This window comes from Diplodia corticola, assembly GCF_001883845.1.
Source record: "Diplodia corticola strain CBS 112549 chromosome Unknown scaffold6, whole genome shotgun sequence".
Taxonomy (NCBI): Eukaryota; Fungi; Ascomycota; class Dothideomycetes; order Botryosphaeriales; family Botryosphaeriaceae; genus Diplodia; species Diplodia corticola.
In genome coordinates, this window is record NW_017971485.1 from 191,357 (window position 1) to 210,361 (window position 19,005).

The 19,005-nt window shown below is 56.7% G+C and overlaps 8 protein-coding genes across 8 annotated transcripts; 2 read left to right on the plus strand and 6 right to left on the minus strand.

Annotated features, from left to right (window-relative positions):
- Positions 1-730: 730 nt before the first annotated feature.
- On the minus strand, positions 731-2,657 carry BKCO1_600067 (cytochrome p450 family protein; the record flags this gene model as incomplete). The annotated part of the gene is made up of 9 exons (XM_020277938.1): positions 731-782; positions 829-902; positions 957-982; positions 1,033-1,083; positions 1,141-1,252; positions 1,308-1,933; positions 1,984-2,238; positions 2,302-2,339; positions 2,398-2,657. 9 exons carry the CDS (start codon positions 2,655-2,657, stop codon positions 731-733), a joined length of 1,494 nt encoding a protein of 497 aa, XP_020133768.1.
- A 930-nt stretch (positions 2,658-3,587) lies between these two features.
- On the plus strand, positions 3,588-5,544 carry BKCO1_600068 (phenol 2-monooxygenase; the record flags this gene model as incomplete). The annotated part of the gene is made up of 2 exons (XM_020277939.1): positions 3,588-4,220; positions 4,276-5,544. The coding sequence occupies 2 exons, from the start codon at positions 3,588-3,590 to the stop codon at positions 5,542-5,544; spliced, it is 1,902 nt and encodes a 633-aa protein (XP_020133765.1).
- Positions 5,545-6,249: 705 nt separating this feature from the next.
- BKCO1_600069 (covalently-linked cell wall protein) lies at positions 6,250-7,413 on the minus strand (the record flags this gene model as incomplete). The annotated part of the gene is made up of 2 exons (XM_020277940.1): positions 6,250-7,138; positions 7,208-7,413. 2 exons carry the CDS (start codon positions 7,411-7,413, stop codon positions 6,250-6,252), a joined length of 1,095 nt encoding a protein of 364 aa, XP_020133766.1.
- A 1,226-nt stretch (positions 7,414-8,639) lies between these two features.
- BKCO1_600070 (kinase-like protein) lies at positions 8,640-11,047 on the minus strand (the record flags this gene model as incomplete). Its single annotated transcript, XM_020277942.1, has 2 exons — positions 8,640-8,836; positions 8,992-11,047. The coding sequence occupies 2 exons, from the start codon at positions 11,045-11,047 to the stop codon at positions 8,640-8,642; spliced, it is 2,253 nt and encodes a 750-aa protein (XP_020133897.1).
- A 349-nt stretch (positions 11,048-11,396) lies between these two features.
- On the plus strand, positions 11,397-12,680 carry BKCO1_600071 (transcription initiation factor iia subunit 2; the record flags this gene model as incomplete). The annotated part of the gene is made up of 3 exons (XM_020277943.1): positions 11,397-11,547; positions 11,595-11,640; positions 11,693-12,680. The coding sequence occupies 3 exons, from the start codon at positions 11,397-11,399 to the stop codon at positions 12,678-12,680; spliced, it is 1,185 nt and encodes a 394-aa protein (XP_020133896.1).
- A 52-nt stretch (positions 12,681-12,732) lies between these two features.
- On the minus strand, positions 12,733-13,603 carry BKCO1_600072 (short chain dehydrogenase reductase family; the record flags this gene model as incomplete). The annotated part of the gene is made up of 3 exons (XM_020277944.1): positions 12,733-12,822; positions 12,886-13,281; positions 13,352-13,603. The coding sequence occupies 3 exons, from the start codon at positions 13,601-13,603 to the stop codon at positions 12,733-12,735; spliced, it is 738 nt and encodes a 245-aa protein (XP_020133899.1).
- Positions 13,604-14,514: 911 nt separating this feature from the next.
- On the minus strand, positions 14,515-16,380 carry BKCO1_600073 (delta-1-pyrroline-5-carboxylate dehydrogenase; the record flags this gene model as incomplete). The annotated part of the gene is made up of 3 exons (XM_020277945.1): positions 14,515-16,008; positions 16,060-16,167; positions 16,225-16,380. 3 exons carry the CDS (start codon positions 16,378-16,380, stop codon positions 14,515-14,517), a joined length of 1,758 nt encoding a protein of 585 aa, XP_020133898.1.
- Positions 16,381-17,054: 674 nt separating this feature from the next.
- On the minus strand, positions 17,055-18,796 carry BKCO1_600074 (nuclear gtp-binding protein nug1; the record flags this gene model as incomplete). Its single annotated transcript, XM_020277946.1, has 4 exons — positions 17,055-18,272; positions 18,324-18,584; positions 18,641-18,735; positions 18,784-18,796. 4 exons carry the CDS (start codon positions 18,794-18,796, stop codon positions 17,055-17,057), a joined length of 1,587 nt encoding a protein of 528 aa, XP_020133901.1.
- Between the last annotated feature and the right edge of the window lie 209 nt (positions 18,797-19,005).

Sequence of the window (19,005 nt, forward strand, 5' to 3'; positions counted from 1 at the left end):
GTGACAAATTGTATCTTGGCAAGTGAGGCAAGGGCGGCCGTCCAATGAAGTAAAAAGGTTGTGCAGAAGCACACGGAACGTCGCTGGAGTAGATTTCTCGCCATTATTCTCATATGTATTGAAGAGGGGAGAAAAACAAGAGGCGCACACACTGGGGGGACAAGCCTTATAAATCATTTTTTCTCTGGCGCAACAGTGGCCTGAGATGTTACGCTTACCCCTCACTCTCGTGTCACCCTGTCACTCGTTTGGGGAAGGCCAAGCGGCAAGGGTCGTGGGCGAGAGGCTCCGTGGTTGCGTAAGTGAAACCAGATCCGGCTGCAATGCCGGTTGAGCATCCACAACAACCTCGCACACTGTTCGGTTCGTGAATGTGCATATGTACAACAACGTAGAGTGCACGCTGTGGGCACTACCGCAGTGAGCATACCGCTCCGTTCAAGTATCATCAGATCGTTATTCAAAGTCTGTATTATTGGCAGGGTTTACCAGTGGTACGAGATCGTGATCAGTATGTGGGGAAGCCCGGGGGACCCTTGCGGAACACGGTCCGGGGAAGTTGTGCCGAGTGAGCATCCAACTTTTGAGCCAATGTAGGTTGGACATGAGATGTGCATCAATTTCGTACATCATATACAAGAGAGAGTAGACATGAAGGGATATCAGAAAAGACAGAATGATACAAGGCCGTGCGCTCCACTATGCAAGCCGTGATGACATCAGGATGCACTTAGTATCGGGGCCGCAGGACAACTTTGATACCCTGTTGCATCACAAACCACCTGCACGAGTCAGCGATGCGCACTTGACAGTGGCTGTTGAGCTTACCAGCAAGTCTCGGTCCATTGCGCTTCAGGGTCTACCAATTGCAAGTCGTAATGCATAAACAGGGTGGGAATAAGCTGTCATCAGTCAGCGATGCCGATCGATAATGTGCCTATCCCAGCTACACATACCTTGGACATTTCCATCCAGCTAATGTCTGTGATAGTCAGTAATCGTAGTACATTGTTGCCTTCTTAGTTGACTTACTCCTCCCAATGCACGTCCTAGCACCCGAGCCAAAGGCAAAGAAGAAGCGATCTTATCTCTCGTCAGCTTGCATGCGGTGCCGTGAGGCGAGAGCGGGTTGAAGCTTACGCATGTCACCGTTATCCTTCTCCAACCATCTATCAGGTCGGAAGGCTTCGACGTCCTCTCCGTAGACTTCCTTGTTGCGGTGCACAACCCATGGGTTTACACCAACGATCGTCTGCCAACACACGTCAGCGAGCTCGGAGGAGTGATACACTCAGAAGAATACTCACGCCAGCTGGAAGGTATGTGCCGTCAATTTCGGTACCTCCGGGAGGAACCACGCGTGGAAGGCTCATGCCCACGGCCGGATGGCAACGAAGAGCCTCGTACATGACAGCCTGAAGATATGGCATGTTGTTTGCCTCATCCAGAGTAACTGGATCACTAATCTTGCCTTGCTTGGAGAAGTCGTCGATTTCTTGAACGAGCTTCTGCTTGTACTCAGGGTTCTTCAGAAGGTAGTAGATGATGGCGCGGGTCGAGATGGCCGTCGTATCACTTCCCGCGAAGATGTTGGAGCTGGCCATAGAGACAAGATCGCTGTAATCGAAATCGACAGGGCGTTCCTTGTGTACGGCGAAGAGCTTGCTCAGAATATCCTTCCGATCGCTGCCCCGGTCCTTACGAGCTTCGGTCTCGCGCAAAGCAAACTGACGGAGTGAGCCATTCCGAGCGGTGATTCCCAGATAGTTGCCAATATAAGGTGAAAGGTAGTCGTGGAGCCAGAAGATCCACGGTACTTGGCCGAGCCAGGCGGCCGAACGTAAAGCCATCTCGATGGCTTGGAAGGAACCATCGTCTGCGCCGACGTCCATGAAGCCAAAGCGCTTGCTGAAGGTGATTTCTCCGATGATGTCTGCAGAGCGTGAGTGGAGATGAGCCGGCACGGTCAAACAAAGAGCATACCGAAGGCAAAGAGCTGGACCCAGTTGCCCATGTCCATGGGTTTGCCAACTCTTTCGTTCATGTTCTGCATAAACACTTTGATGGAGTCATCGACATATTGCTCAAGATCCTTCAAGGCGTCCATCGAATACGCTCGGGCAACGAGACGGCGGTGCTGGCCATGGATGGCTTCATCGCGGCCGGCGAAGAGGTCGAACTTCCTTCGTCCTTGCCAGACACCATACCACCCGGACTTCTGAAACTTGGTTCCGGCTCCTTAATTTGGGATGATATCAGCAACGAACGCTCGGAACAAAAAGCACGCATGTCAGGGCGCACCGTAGATTTTCTTGATGGCCGAAAGATCGGCAACGCTCCTGAGAGGACGTTAGCGGAAGCTAACAGAGTCGGGCACAAGTTCTCTAGGGAGTCTACACTTCATTTGGACCGGTGCGGACCAAGGATCCGTGTTTGTTGTGGAGTTCAATCATAGACCGATGCATATCACCATCCCAGGAGTGCTTGGTGATCCATAGCCGCGAAATTCGGGCAGCGAGCGGACCGGGGATTTTTGCTAGAGGGGAGAGGCAAATCTGATAGATGAGGTATGCAAAGATTGCTAGCACCGGGCCGCCCACGCAGACGGCCATCTTGTGGTCAATGGCGAAGCCGAGGGCGGCATCGAGGAAAGGCATGTTGGCTGCAGTGAGGGCAAGTGCAAACTCAGAGGGCAGCCGTTTTATGGAGCCGTGCTCTGCGGTGCATTCGGCTGATCGGTTACCGTCAGAGTAAGCTTGAGGAGTGCTTGAGGGGGTGACATGGTGTTTGGTTCCAATGATCGTCCAGCTACGGCGCCTTTGGCCGTGATTGGCTGGACTTTTCGGGGTATTCGGCGATGCCAACGAGTGCGGATGCGCTTATTTTTATGCATCTTTATTTCGCGTTGCTGAGACGATGGCATGCAGGTCTCCGGGCTGTGTTTCGGGCGGTGGACGCGGCGAGTCAGCAGGCACGGGGCGGTGGAACGTACTAGTCTCGATGGCGAGCGGTGATGCAAGACGTGCTCTACTACGTACTACGTAATCCGTAGTACACCTCGGTGTCGTTCGGGTGGACGGCATGGGCGAATCAGGGGCAGGGAGAAGTCATCGGCGCAGGGGAGTGTGGGGACTCATCATCAGCGCGCCCAGGTCGCACTTGCCGACCCCGGATTCCGCAAGTGCAGCCCTCCAGCCACCTGCCGATTTCACAGCCGCGCTGCCTGCGCCGGCGTCTCCCCGCAGCGCACAGTCCGCGGCTGCCTGCGGATGGGAAACACGGCGACACCAGCGCTGCCACCTGCTCCCACCCGCTCCCACCTGCTCCCACCTGCTCCCGTTTTTTCCTGCCGCGCTACTTCAGCCTCCCGCCCCATTGCCGGGGCCGAATCGGCATCCACCCTTTATCTATCACCATGTCTCTCCCCTTGCTTCCCTCCCACCACCCAGCTTCCCCATCATCAGCCCTTTGTTGTAATTCCTAATCACGGTGCTGCGCGAGACGGCGCTCCAGGACTGCACCCTCCTCTCCGCTGACCCCCCGCCTTTCCATCCACTCCGACGCCGCTTCCGCTTCTGCTTCCCGAAATGGAAAAGTACGATGTTGTCATCATCGGCGCCGGCCCCGTCGGCCTGATGCTGTCGTGCCAGCTGCAGCGATGGGGCTACAAGATCAAGCACATCGACAACCGCCCGGAGCCCACTCCGACGGGCCGCGCCGACGGCATCCAGCCGCGTTCCCTGGACTTGCTTCGGAACATGGGTTTGAAGCGGAAGATCATGGCTCATGACCCTGCCAAGGTCTACGAGGTCGCCTTTTGGGATCCCTGCAAGGACGGCATCCTCCGCACCGGCACCTGGGCCAGCTGCCCCAAGTTTATCGATGCCCGCTATCCCTTCACTACCCTGCTCCACCAGGGTCTCATCGAGCGCGTCTTCATCGAGGACATCGAGAAGAACGGCGGCACCGTGCAGAGACCATGGACCATCACCGGTTTCCAAAACGACGCCAAGGACCCCGACTACCCGGTTGAGGTCAGCATCGCAAACGTCAACGGCGAAGAGAAGGAGACGGTGCGCGCAAAGTATCTCTTCAGCGGCGAGGGTGCGAGAAGCTTTGTGCGCAACCAGCTGGGCGTGCAGATAAGACACAAGGACCCCATCGCCCACGTGTGGGGAGTCATGGATGGCGTTGTCCAGACCGACTTCCCCGATATCAAGGTGCTTTTTACGTCTCACTGTTTTCACTATGCTTGAGGCTGACGTTGAAATCCAGATGAAATGCACCATCCACTCCGACCACGGCTCCATCATGGTCATCCCCCGTGAAGACAACATGGTCCGCCTGTACATTCAGATCGCCTCTTCGACAGACCCTGACTGGAACCCCCGCAAGACCGCCACCGAACAGGAAGTCCAGGACCACGCTAGGAAGATCCTCGCCCCCTACTATATCACGTGGGATCGCGTTGAATGGTACTCGGTCTACCCCATTGGCCAGGGTCTGGCGGACAAGTACACGCTCGATGAGCGCGTCTTCATGGGCGGCGATTGTTGCCACACGCACAGCCCCAAGGCCGGCCAAGGTATGAACACTGCTTTCCTCGACGCAGCAAACCTGGCCTGGAAGATCCATCACGTCGAGTCCGGCCTGGCAAAGCGTGACATCCTCAAGACGTACGAGTCAGAGCGCCGCCTCATCGCCGACAACCTCCTCGACTTTGACGCCAGATACGCCAAACTCTTCTCGGAGCGGCTGCCCTCGGCTGGTGAGGTGGGCGCTGCCAACCAGCACTCCAAAGACCACCCGGTCGAGGATAACAACTTCATCAAGACGTTCAAGGAGAGCTGCGAGTTCACCTCGGGCTACGGCGTGGCTTACAACCCCAACATCGTCAACTGGTCCGCCGAGCATCCCACCTCGTCCTCATCGTCCCTCTTTCTCGACTACGCCGCCGGCACTACCAAGCTCCGCACAGGGCGCATCCTCACGCCCGCCACCGTGACCCGTGTCGCCGACGCCAACGTCGTGCACCTTGAGCAGGAGATCCCGCTCAACGGCGCCTACCGCATCTATGTCTTCGGCGGCGCGCCCCATCGTACACGCAAGGCCCTTTCCGACTTCAACGCCGCCCTACGCCGCAAGGGTAGCTTCCTCTCCACCTACGGTGTACCGGACGAGAAGGCCATCTCGTACCACGAGCGCTACAACCCGCATAGCCCTTTCTTCACCTTCGCCTCCGTGTTCGCCGCCAAGCGCACCGAAATTGAGATTCTTGAGGACTTGCCCGAGATCCTCGCTCGCTATCGCGACCTTGTCTACGCCGACGACATCTGGGACCAGCGCGTGCCGGACGCCGGCGCGGCCGCCCACGCGAAGATGGGACTGAGCGAGGAGACAGGTGGCGTGGTAGTCGTGAGGCCGGATGGCTACGTGAGCTGCGTCGTCAAGCTCGTCGAGGGCAGCGGCACCGTGGATGCGCTGAATGAGTATTTCTCGACCTTTTTGACAGAAAAGCTAGGCGGTGAGAAGGCGCAACTGTAGATGGAGATATGAGCTCCTCGTTGGCCTTGTGCACTTTGGCTTCTTGTGTAAATAGCGGCAGCGCCTTGTCTCCCTTGGTCTCTCTTGTTTTGGCTAGGACTTCAGCCACAGTTTTGTCGGTGCTCACAGAGGCCTTTTTTTAGCCTCTATTTTTTTCATGACTTGATTTCCGAATAGAGGTTTATGGATTAAGAATGGGAAAAGACCGGTCAGACGGCGCGGATAACAGGGGATTTGATAAGTAATAATTAAAACATCTCCAAAAGCTATTTTCAGACAGTATTGTGTCCTTGAATGATGATACCACACTGCATGGAATGTCTCCACTGTGCTGACGTTGGGGTACAGCGTTACTTGTCATCGTTTGTCAAATAGCACCTCGAGCGAAACGGTCCCCCTCCATCCAGTCAATATAAAACTTCTCAGAACGGGGGATGAGATGGGTCCTCTTAGTCCCTGTCGAGGTAGAGGGTCAGGGCTCTTTTCTACACGCTTCTGTTCAGATATCTTGCATTCACGTCGGGCTCAAATGCTCCAGTCACCCGTCTTTTGTCACATAAAACATCATTTTATTCACAGATACCGCTCCGCATACAATATAGCCTACACACTGCAACCCCTCCCCCTCCCCTCCCCCTTTCCACTAACCTCCCTCCCTCACCCACCCAACCAACCCACTCAATCCCCCCCCCCTCCCCCCTTCAATCAACAATCCACCAACTCCACAACCTCCAACCCCACCTCCTCGCACTGCTCCGCCCACCACCGATCATACAAGTTATAAAACCCGCCGCTCAAGCACCGATACCACGTCTTGCTCCCGCCCAGCGCCAACACATCGCCACCACTCTCGCCGCCACCTTCGCAGACGCTGAACCCCGCCGTGTACAGCGCGCCCGACTGCGGCGGCCCGTCGAACTGGAACTGGTAGTTGGACGCGATGTAGCCGGTGCGGTTGTGCGCGTCGAGGAGGACGCCGCCGGCGTCGCCGGAGAGGGTCAGGGTGAGGGTGCTGGAGGTGGCGCAGGCGGTCAGGGAGCGCTTGTTCTTGCTCTTTTGTGCGCTGGTGGGGGATTGGATCTGCCCGTCGGAGATTTGGGACACGGCGGCGACGCTGGTGGCGAGGGTGGTGGATGTGGAGGATGAGGAGGAGGAGGAGGAGGTGGTGGTGGTGGTGGTGGCCGGTGAGGTCGAGGTCGCGGCGGGGGCTTGGGGCTGGCCGTCGCTGATTTCGGAGATGGGGATGACGGTTGTTGCGGCCTCGGTGGAGGAGTAGGAGGGGGAGGAGGGGCTGGTGACGGCCGGCGTCGGCGTTGCTGGAGTGAGTGGGGTGGTGGTTGGCGTGCCGGCGGGCGCCTGGGGTTGGCCGTCGCTGATCTCGGAAATGGGGACGACCGAGGTGTAGTCTGGAGTTGGGACTGGCGTCGTATAGACGGGCGTCGCGGCAGCAGCGGTCGTCGGTGCCTGGATTTGGCCGTCGCCGATCTGGGAGACGACATAGACGCCAGCGGCGCTGCTGCTGCTGGACGATATGGATGGCGTCACGACGGCAGCTTCTTGGACACCGACGTCTGCTGTAGTGTTGGATGTTGCCCTGTAGCGTCTGGTCAGTGTGTCTGCTTGAGGAAGCATGAAGGCCCTCTGATGGGGGAAAAGGCCTTACGCTGATGACGGGGTTGCCACGCTGCTCGTGGAGGAGGAGAGGACCACGACGGCGATCCCGAAGGACCCGCTGTAGTTGGCACTGCAGCCGGATGGGATAGCGGCACTGGGGGAGATTGCAGCCGTCACCGCTTGCGGGAACGGGGAGGCATGGACGCCACGGGCCGCAAGGGCACCCACGGCTGCGGCTGCGGCGTAACTCCTCATTTCCCAAAGCTTCGAGGGGGATGGTTGGACGAGAGGACAGGGTGGAAAATAAGGTTGTCGGTGTATGGCACTTGATCAGCCCTGCTGAAATGGAAGTGGAGTCGACTGGTGAAGGAAATGAGCAGACAGACCGGGGCATCCTGAAACGAATATAAATGTTGAAGAGACGGCTACGCGTGGCTGAGAGCCAACCGTTCGGCCGTGGCGGCTGGCTCTCGAAGCAAGTTTGACCCAAGTGACGTCGGATTCTTCGCAGGTCTTTGCCATGGACCCATCACGCACAGGAGACGTCGACCCAGGCCCGCTCTAGCCATGTCTGACTACGACGACTACGAAAACGCGAGTGGGACTCCTACCTGTTCGAGCCCGCGGCATTGGCCACGCTGCAAGACATGATTCCATGCTGGGTGGCTGAGGCTTTGCCGAAATGGGTTGTAAAAGGAACACGCCGGGAGGCAAAGACGCGTTTCGGTGGGCTTCCCGGGCTGATGCACCAGTCGGAACAGCATTTTGTGCGGAGAGAGGACGCGGCACCGGTGGAGGCGTGCGTAAGAAGGTGGTGGGGACGGGACGCGTCGTCAGCCTTGGATGCTCCGTCGACGTCCGGTGGTTTGAGGCGCAGGCCGGCGCACGCGCCACAACACCAGCCCTGCCGTCGTCATGCGTCGTCTCCCACCACGCAACTGTACCATCTCAGTCGAGGCGTATACAAAGCTGGTGTACGCATGCGGGTTTGTGGCTGGAATCGACACATCGTTGCGGACTCGGCGTCAGATCATTGCGTGGCACACCCGACGCCACAGTTGCTCCTCAAGAACTCACAACTATGATATTTCTATCTTAGGCACCCTGGAAACCAAATGCTTGCTTACAGGCCTGTAAGAGTTCAAATAGTAGTCACTCGCAGCCAGATTCATAAACCTGGCTCGGCCGTGTATCTCCTTGACACAAATCTCCCCGTTCAAGCTGGAATTGAGCTGGGAACTTATTTCCGTCAATGTAGTGTGAGGGAGTGGAGATTGGTGAGCTGAAGGGAATAAAGCCTGATGCCCCAGCCCAAAGGCGAGAGTTCAAATAGTAGACTTCCCTGGTAGGTAAGTTAGGTCACTCGATCAATGGGCCAATACGCCGATACTTACTTTGTACGCAGTCCTTGAAAGCTCTGGTATACGTCCTAAATGGGCTCCGGTATCGCCGATTGCTCAGGGTCATCATTTGGTCATCATTCACGTATCGCAACTCGCAATGATATCCTCTAGTTCTTTCTGGACCTCGGCGCACGAGAGGCGGTTGTCGTCATCACCCCGCAGCATGCCCTGGAGAAGCTCGGCGATGCGTATGCCACAGCCCTCCAGCTTTGGAGCGAATAGTGGCGGAAGCCTGCCAAGCTTGAGCTCGCTGAGCGTGTGGATTCGTTCCGACTCTGCATCGCTAGTTAGTAGACAGGCTTTGAACATCTCCTGGTCACGACACTGGACGTTGCAAAAGGAGAACCTGGGAGCAGCGCCGAGTGTAGTCACTGAAGACCGCTACGTCCTCTCACCCCATGGAGAGTGTATTCCAGGAAAAAAAACTTACTGGTGTCGAACTTCCATAGCAGCTCAAACGCAATAACCCCGAGTGAGAAGACATCCAGCTTCTCACTGGGCCCACGGCTTGGACCCGGCGGGCGGTAGAACTCGGTCCCAACCGCCTTTTCCGGGCTGTGTGGCTGGTCGCCCCCAGGACGCGCAAGCTCAGTGACGAGCCCAAAGTCGCCAATGCGGACACCCATCTGGAGATCTCTGCAAGGGCCTGACTTTGCGCACTCCTTACACACGCCGAGATAGACGTCTCCCTTGTGGCGGTAGGCCTGCTCACATGGAGACAAGAATATGTTGGCCGGCTTAAGGTCACGATGAACCATGTTACGAGCATGCAGATACTGGACACCGTCCAAAATCGCCAGAAGAATTTGGAGCGACGGTTTCACATGGAAGCAGTGGCGATATTTCACGCCGTCAGTCTTCTTTTGGGCCTCATCATCCGACCCCACTGTGAGATAGTCCGTCTCAACTTTGAGGTAGTCAGCCAGCGTCATCGGATACAGTGCCATCTGGATGTGGAGTGCCAGATTGACCTGTGCTATGTCAGAGCATTTGGGCGTCTTTGGGTCCGAGCGACGCTGCCGATGCCCATGGTAGTCGCTCTCAAAAACCATGTCCATCTCAAACGACTTCTCACGCGGACCCGAGAGTGCGAGATTGGCAAAGTCTCTTTCAACTTCTTCATCAAACTCATCATCGGTGCTGTGCACGAAGCTCTTCTTCGAGACGGACGAAGATAGGGTATTGTGGCTTTCCCTGCGGCCCCGCGGCTGCTTGGGAGGGGAAAGGAAGTCTATTGGATCTCCAAGCTCGGAATCCAATCGCTCAGACTTGGCTGGTGACGACGAAGCCAGATGGCTTTGGCGTCTGTGGCGGGGTGCTTTCGTGTGGTATCCCGAATAAGCTGTTGGACCTGGCGCCGAATCCTCTCCAAAGACAATGCCATCGTCTGGGCCTGATAGATCCTGCCTCGACTCAAAAGTCTGCTCGAGGCTTGACATTGAGGCAGAGACATCGCTTGATTCCATGTCGGTCGAGAAGTTGGTAGAACCGAACTCTAGAAGCTTCTGACTGGCCTTGAAGTTGTGGAGATTGCCCGAGGGTCGCTCGAGCCAAGCACTATGATAGCGGACTATGTTGGGGTGGTCGAATCCCTGCATCGATCGTACCTCTTTCAGGATAGCATCGAGTTCGGCCTGGCCTTTGCTGCGAATGTTGCGCATACGAGAGGCGCTGAGCGGGATTTGCTTGATAGCATAGAAGCCTCCATCGAGTGGGTGATAGCCAGAAAACACAGTGCCGTATCCACCTTTACCGATGATTTGGAGGTTGTAAAAGCTTGCCATGGAAAAGCTGGGCGGCAAAAGTGGATGTGGGTTGCCAACAAGGCCATGCAGGATGTCCGGGGGATGACCTGGAGACGTTTGACCAAGCCTAACAGGTGAGCGCTGGGGTGAAGACGTCTCGTCATGAGCATGGTCAGTCAATTCCAGAATACTTGACGAGCGATAAAAGGCGCCATCTGGGGATTGCCTGCGAACGCGCTGAAGGGCGCCATCTCCCGGTTCCTTGGCGACATCAAGGGCTTGGTTGTAATTGTCGCGAATTGGCTTGAATTCGTCCCGATGAAGGCCGGACTGGCTAATTCCGTGGGCTGCAAGGCTCGAGGCAACCTTGAAAAAATTGGCCTTTGCGCGGGCTTTGACTTCAGGATCATCCTTGGTGTAGAGGCGGTCATGTTTCGGGTCGCGTGTTCTGTTCAGCTCCTCGACAGCCTCAAGCAGGCAATTCCTCTCCAGCAGAGCGTGGAGCACGCCTTCCCTGTGATCAAAAATCTGTCCACCAACATGGTTCTGAGGCAGGGAGCGGGAAAGCTCTTCGATGGATGTAGAGGTGGTGGACTTGGTGCGCGCAAGATGGTAGACATTGTCGGGTTCGTCGGGGCTCTCTTGGGCCTCTTCCTGGCCGTTTTCGCAGGCAGCAGAGGTGTCGCTCTGGTACGAGGTATCGGTATCGTCGAGCGGAGAGCGGAAGAACGGCGAAGGCATGCTGTCAAACTGGTCGCGAGCCAGCGCACAGGAAAGCAGCTTAGCAGAGGATGCGGATGCGGGTGCGGGTGGTGACGGCGGGCATGACTGCCAACGAGAGGCGCAGCCCGAGCGCTGAAGGGTCGGCGTGTGTCGAATTGGAGGGTGCAAGAGTGCAGGGAGGCAGAGATGCCAGGTGGAGGCTTGGAAAGCTCGGGTGTAGCAGGCTCCCAAATGTCCAGCTGCAGGGCGCGCGCCCTGCGCCTTATGACGCGAGGGGCACAAGACCCTGGCGCGTGTCACCACTCGGCACGTCACCCGTCACCCGCGCTTTCCACCTACTTCTGTTTCTCTGATCGTCTCGTCAACCATGCCTCGGAAGCTGCCATGGCTCACCGAGAAGCCCGACCCGCCGCTGGCCGAGGCGCGCGTCAAGAAGCGCCGCCTGCAATCTCCCGACCTTTCCGATGCGCTCGATGATATTGCACCTACTCCGCGACGCAAGGGACAGGCTCGCGCCAGTATGCTCCCCGTTCTTTATGCATCTGCCAACGCTGACCATGTGCAGCCCGAACGCCGTCTTCCTCACCTCCGCCGCAGCCTCCGAAGCAAGAGTACGCTCCGTCCCGAAAACAACATCTTGTCTCTCCTTCTGATTCGCGCTAGATTCATGCGAGATGGATTCGCGGCTGATGACATCTGGATGATGGTCGAGAATGAATTCCTCGATACGGCAAGGGCCTTCACTCGACATCTCCACCATGCTGAGTATCATCGTCTGAAGCGTGTCGCCCGCGAGAAGAACGCATCCGCTGCTCAGAACATCGTTCGACCTGTCGTACCCCGCAGCAAGATGAGTGTCGAGTCGCAGTTGAGGCACGAGGCAAAAGCGCGGGCCGAACGACAGGCCGAGGGCCTGCGCAGAATCGAGGGTGGCAACATAGGCGCAGACGAGCCCAGGGAAGAGCCCGAGGAAGAGGTTCCCTGGGCTCGAGATCCACATCTTGGCGGCCTGATGTCGGGCTCGCAGGACTCGACAAGTCGGCTGGCAACACTAGCCGGCATCAAGTCGAAGACTCGTGCTGCCGCTGGTTATTCTGGTGCCCAATCAAAGCCATCCCCCACCAGACACAAAGAAGCCCGGCCCCGTTCCTCATTTGAAGGACTAGCAAGGGAAACTAGGCGTGCTGCAGTCGGCAGTGACGAGGATGATTTAGACGCATTCAGTTCTGGCAGGAGAAGCATGAGCAAAGAGTCTGTGCGGCGGCCATCCGGCACTTCCACTAAGACCGCGGATGCTCGAGAACCTTCGATGCTGCCGCCGAGACATCCCAAGCAGTCGGAACATAACAACTCATCACTAACGAAGCAATCTCCAAACTCGAAGGGCCGAACAAACGTACCAGACCGGCTCCCACCAAGCTCAGGGTCTCCTGGAATCGCTACGAGCACCTCAACTTCGTCCAAACCAAGCAGGAGAAAAGTACTGACATCAAAGTTCACTTTCCTCGATTCGTTTGGAGGGCCCGATGGCCCGTCAGACAAGGCTAAGGATGACAGTCTTGATCCCAAACAGCCCGCAAGGCCGAGCGTAAAGAAAGAGAAGGAGAAAAAGTTCATTCCAGCCGACGAGATACCCACTTTCCTTTTCTGAGCAGCACAATAGGCATATGATGCAGTAATGACGAAAGCAACTAATGATTCAACTACCACTTCTCCACAAATGGCCTGATATCAATCTCCCAAGTAAGAGTTGATCTGGGCTGTGTATGAAGGTTCCAGTAGGCGTCGGCGATCTGAGAAGGCAGGTCAGCTTCACGGCTCATATGCGTATACAAGGCAGCAGCTGGGGAACCTACGCCATCGGCACTGATCTTCGCATCCGGGCCGGCCTCCTTCAACCACTCCTTCGTCCTGGGAATGTCAATGACGCCGTCGATGATGGCGTGGCTGACGTGCACGCCCTGGGGGCCAAACTCCTTGGCCAAGCTCTGCGAAAGCGCCCTGAGGGCCCACTTGCCCGTGGCGAACGAGGCCATTTGCGCGTTGGCCTTGACGGAGGCGGTGGCGCCGGTGAAGACGAGCGAGGGCGGGTGCTTGGAGTGCGGGGCGGCGCTGACCAGCCGCGGCAGCGTCGCTTGGGCGAACAGGAAGGCGCCCTTGCCCGACACGTCGAGCCCGGCGTTGAACTCGTCCTCGCTCAGCTCGAGGAACGGCTTGCGCACGAAGCGCCCGCTGGCGTTGAAGATGGCGGCCTACAAAATAAAAGGTCAACAACACCGCAACAACACAGGCGAAAGCCGGGTACTAGTGGAGGGATCATACAGCAAGCCCGTAATCGCCGCCAAACTCGCTCCCGATCTTGTCGAAGGCGGCCCTGACGCTGCCGGCGTCTGCGATGTCGGTCGAGATGCCGATGGCCTTGCCCCCCGCGCCGTTGATGTCCTTGACCAGGTCGTTGTAGTTGTCCGGGTTGCGGGCCAGCAGCACCACCGGGTACGCCGACGCGAATTTGCGGGCCACCGCTCCGCCCGTGCCCGGGCCCACGCCCGCGATGACGGCTACGAGCTTCGACATTATTGTTGAATGATTGATTGATGTTCTTGTGGTTAGCGAGGGGCTGCTGGAGGGGATGCCTTTTGCTAGTCGTTGGTAGCTGGGAAGAAGCGGGGTACTGTCGAGGAGAGCAATCAGTTGACTGCGGACGGCGGCCTCGGGGCCCTTATAGGCTGCTTTGAGTGTCAAATGCGGGATCAACTATGAGGTGATTGTAATCATTTATGAAGCACTCGCTCGTGGTCGCGTGTCCGACGCCCGAGGCCGAGCATGCTGATTTGTAAGGGTCCAATTGCATCATCCAACAGGCCGGGCTCCTTATCGATAATGTTCTCATAATGGTCCCAATGGTGTCCATCCCCCATTGCCAACAGCTATGGTCTAGTGAGCCCTCCGACAGTAACATTCCCCCGTGCGAGACCGATTACGCATGTCAACTTGCACAAAAGACGGCAGACAAATCGGAAAGTGCCGTATCACCGACGCCTGTGCCTCGTCCAGCAGTCCGTCAGCAACGGCAGTAGTGAGAGCGTTGGTTCTAACGTGGAGTGTGGGATTGGAGGCCGAACACGTGTATCCGGACGGGTACTTCAAGTACCTCTGATCACAACACAAGGCGGGTAATGTCATAGTTATGCCGAAGCTCCTGGGAGAATACATCCACAAATTTTGTTTGAATTGATAGCAGTACAAAGTTGCTTCACATTAGCATGACAGGAGTTCAAGGAATTCTGGAATTCTTCGTATCATAACTTATCTTGTAAATTTTCATCTAAATATCCAAATGCTTCTTTCGCATGATCCCTCTTGACTGCCTGGGGGTTGGTGCCTCCCAGCGCCTAATTCCCTAACCCTTTATTAAACGCCAATGATTTTGAATTCATCAAGCCTCGCATCTTGTCCTTTAATTTGAATTTCCCGGCCCAAGTGGCTTACACCTCGTTGCTGGGGTAGGGAACCTTCTCAAGAGGCAGGAACTCCTCTTTGATCGACCTCATGCTGACGAAGCGGCTGATCAAGTTGGCACTGCCGGCCTTGTCGTTGGTGCCTGAAGCGCGAGCGCCACCGAAAGGCTGCTGGCCGACGACGGCACCGGTGCTCTTGCAGTTGACGTAAAAGTTACCAGCAGAGTTTCTGAGGGCCTCCTCGGCGAAGCGGATGGCTTCCCTGTCCTGAGCGAAGATGGCACCGGTAAGGGCGTACGCAGTGGTGCGGTCGATGGTCTGGCAGATCTTGGAGAACGAATCGGGGGCAGCGTCATCGTAGATATGGGCGACGAGGATGGGGCCGAAGAGCTCGCGGCTGAGAAGCGGGTGGGCGGGGTTGCTAGTGGCGTAAACAGTCGGATGGATGAAGTAGCCCTTGCTGCCGTCGTGCTTGCCGCCGGCGATCAGCTCGAGATCCGAGTCATTCTTGGCCTCGTCGATGACGCCAGACAGCTTCTTGAAAGAGGCTTCGTGAATGACAGGGCCGCAGAAGTTGGAGAAGTCGGCGGGGTCGCCAATCTTCAGAGCAGAGACCTCGGCGGCGAGCTGTTCCTTGAAAGCGGGCCAGAGAGACTTGGGAACATAAAGACGGGAGGTAGCGCTGCACTTCTGGCCCTGGTACTCGAAGGCACCGCGGACAGTCTGCTTGACAGCGTTTTCGACATTGGCAGTAGGGTGAATCAAGTGGAAGTTCTTGCCACCAGTCTCGCCAACGATGCGCGGGTAGCCTTGGTAGGTGCCATCGGCAACCCCAGAGGCAATCTGGCCATACAAGCTGCGGAAGACCTGGGTGCTACCGGTGAAGTGGAGGGCGGCGAACTCTCTGTGGCCGAGGACAACCTTGGTGACTTCCTGGGCATCGCCGGGCACGAACTGGATGACATTAGGGGGGAGACCAGCCTCAAGCAGAATCTTGTAAAGAAGCCAGTTCGAGGCCATGGCGGCCGGAGAAGGCTTCCAGACAACAACATTGCCCATCAATGCCGGAGCACAGGGAAGATTGCCGGCAATGGCAGTGAAGTTGAAGGGAGTGATGGCGTAAACGAAACCTTCAAGCGGGCGGTACTCGACGCGGTTCCAGACACCAGGAGCGTGGTGGACGGGCTGGGTAGCCAGGGTCTCCTGAGCATACTGGACATTGAAGCGGAGGAAGTCACAAAGCTCGGCAGCAGAGTCGATCTCAGCCTGCCACGCGTTCTTGCCCTGGCCCAGCATGGTCGCCGCCATGATATCATATCTGTACTTGGTCGCAACCAGATCGGCAGCCTTCAAGAAAACAGCGGAGCGGTCGGCGAAGGAGAGAGCCTCCCAAGACGTCTTGGCCTTCAGGGCGGAGTCGATGGCAGTGGTGACATTGGCAGTGGTGGCGTTGGAAAAGCGAGCGACGGGCTCGGCGTGCGAGGCAGGGTTGTTCTGGGTGTGGACGGCGGAGGATTTGATCTGCCAACGGTCAGTCGATTGCGTGAACGGTCAGCCACCACAAGCAATTACCTCCTTGCCGCCGACATAGACGGGCACCTCGACGGGACCCTGCTTCCGCATCCTCTCAAACGCCTCCTCAAGCTTCTTCCTGTCGACGGAACCCTTGGCATAGTGTTGCTGCGGAGCAGAGTCAGCGGCGGTGATGATTGGCAAATGCGGAAACGAGAAGCTTACGTTGGGCTCGTTGTTGACTGTGGGCACCTTGAAGGTAGCCAGATGGCCCATCTTCCTGGAGGTGACGCGCGAGGGCCATTGCGGCGCGTTGATGCGGGGTCGCGGGCACGCCCTGAGCTGGGCAAAACGCTGCATGCTTCCTTTGGGCGCGGCCATTGCTACAGCAGGTAGTGACGAGGACGAGGTTCGAGTGACAGGACAGACCTGGGCCAATTCAATCGCGAAGTAGCGACGCGGATTGTTAAGTAAGTGCCCCGAAAGGTGAAGAAGCTCTGACCTTGTGGGCGGCTACCGTCGGCTTCGCCACTTTTGCGCCCACTGCCGCCCCCGATCACGGCGTTCCCCACGCCCACGTTCGGCCTGTGTCCCGGACTCACTCAGTCCTGTTGTCGACGCATTCATTGGTCTCTGTCGAATTTCGTCAGCCACGGGATCAGGCTGGAGGACGAGTCTGGAGGAATCTCACGCGCAAATCTCTTGGAAAGTGATACTGGGACTGCAGTTGCGGGAGATCAAACAAAGTAAAAAAAATAAAAATAAAATTATGTTCTGCCGTCGATCTTCAACATGAAAGAAAAGTGATTGTGTGACCAACTCACGTCTACTTCACCATCATAGCATTGTTTACGAACATCATAAACCTCTAGTATTTGAATTGCAGAGCGCTGGAGGCTATCTAGGCACTGCATGCGAAATGTCTGAAGCGTCTTGGTCTTTGGTATTTCGAAGACATTATCCCAATCAAGACCACGCGATACCACCCCGAAGTACGCCAAACACCTTTTGTAACCTCTTTTTGACCTATGATCCGACTGAAAGGTTTCACCCTTTCAAGATTCCATAACCTCGGTGCTTTCCCCATCACCCCAAAGACCGTCCAGCTTGAATTCTGCAGCCCATTCCTTGACAATCTCCTTCTGGTCACCGACCGGCTCAACGCCAGCCACCGGAGCAGGCGCATTGGGTGTCGAGACGTTGGCAACTTGCAAGACGGGGGCATCCATCCAGCCCTGGATCCTGCCGTCTCTCCAGTCGGTGATGACGGACAGCGCGGCACTGTGGAGATTAGGCACACCTCCGCGGCTGAGTCTGCCACGTTTGCGAGCGACGTGAATGAGGAAGTCATTCGTGATGTCTCCCGTCGACATGAGCGCGGGAAGCTCGTACACGGCGAGCAGCTTGTTGAGCATGTCTTCGTTGACCGATAGTCTCTTGACCAAAAGACTGACGGCTGGAATCGGGTCGTCGATCTCTTTGGGTGGGACGGCATTGAGCAGAATGAGACGAGCCTGCTCCCCCGCCTTTTGCGCTTTCGAGTTTGCGCTCGAAGACGGGAAGACGATACCAGGCGAATCGAGGAGCTTAAGCTTGTTGTCGAGCTTGACCTCGCGCAGACTCGTCGTTACGCCAGCCTCAGCACCGGTCGGACAAGCTGCCTGCCGGTTGCCGATCCTGGAAGTCAAGGCGTTGATGACGGAGGATTTCCCGACGTTGGGGTAGCCAATGACGCCGACAGAGATGGAGCGCTTGAGCTGCTTTGACTGAGCATACGACTTGAGAGCCTTGAAAAGAGCTTCCGAAGTGGCCTTGACAGTAAGCTGCTTGTGGTCGAAAGTCTTCGCGTTCGGCGCCGGGTTGGATGCGCGCAGCGGAAGGGTAGGGAAGTAGCGGCGAAGGTGGGTCAGCCAACCCTTCAGGACTGGAGGTGGAACGAGATCGATCTTGTTCAAAATAAGGATCAGACGCTTGTCAGCCGCAGCGGACATGACCTGCCGTTCCACTTCCTTCGATCGTGTGCCCTCCGGATCCCTGGCATCCAAGACATAGAGGACAACATCTGCTGCATCAACCACCTGCTTGAAGATCTTGTCGAACGCCTTCCTCGATGAATCCTTGCGCGCGGTCGACTCTGAGCTCTTTTCTTCACCTGTCGCTGTCCATCCGTCGTCGTCCTCATCCATCTCCTCGTCTTCATGCTCCGCTTCGAACTCGGCGGCGCGGGCTTTGGCAGATGCGAGAAGAGCAGCCATGGGGTTGGAGGAGTTATCCTGCGGCATTGTCAGTGGTGATTTTGAAGCCGTGCTTTTGTCTCAGCATACCTCGTCCATAGCATCGTCATCAGAAGCCTCGTAGTCAATCATGTCCTCGCCGTCCTCCACGTCCTCCATGTCTTCCTCCTCGGCGACTTCAGCGGTCTTGCCCTTCTCTGCCTTGCGTGCTCTCGCGTCATCACGCCTACGCTGTTGGTCCTCCTCCTTCAAGCGTTTCTTTTCCTCAATCTCGGCCAGGATCTTGTCCTTGTAGGGGAAGAGGTTTGGGATGCCAGGGTCCTTCTTGAGCTTCGAACGCCATTCGGGGTTCTGAGTTATTGTGAGTATGCGATGATGAACATGATAGGCACTCGGGCCTTCCGTACCTTCTTTGCGTCTTTCTTGGCCTTCCGTTGCTTCGCTGCCGACTTCTTCTCAATTTTGTGCCGGAGGCGCACCGGGACGCGCTTCGACTTGGGCTCTGCATATGGTCAGCGCCGCAAAGTAAAGGCGATTTCAGGATACGTACTGCCGACTTTCATGGTGAGTTGCGGTGAGGTGGAAAATGTTGTACTATCTCCGCCCGCAAGTCCGTCAGGAAATTTTGGGAAGCAGGCGGCGCGCCAAGATTTCGGGGCAAAACATCGGCTAATCTGTTGCAGAGTCGGAGTCGAGAAATGTCCCGCCGGCTTCAGTTATTAGCTTTCTGCACTGCACGCTGGGTGATTCTGTGGAGCGTACGGATTAAAGA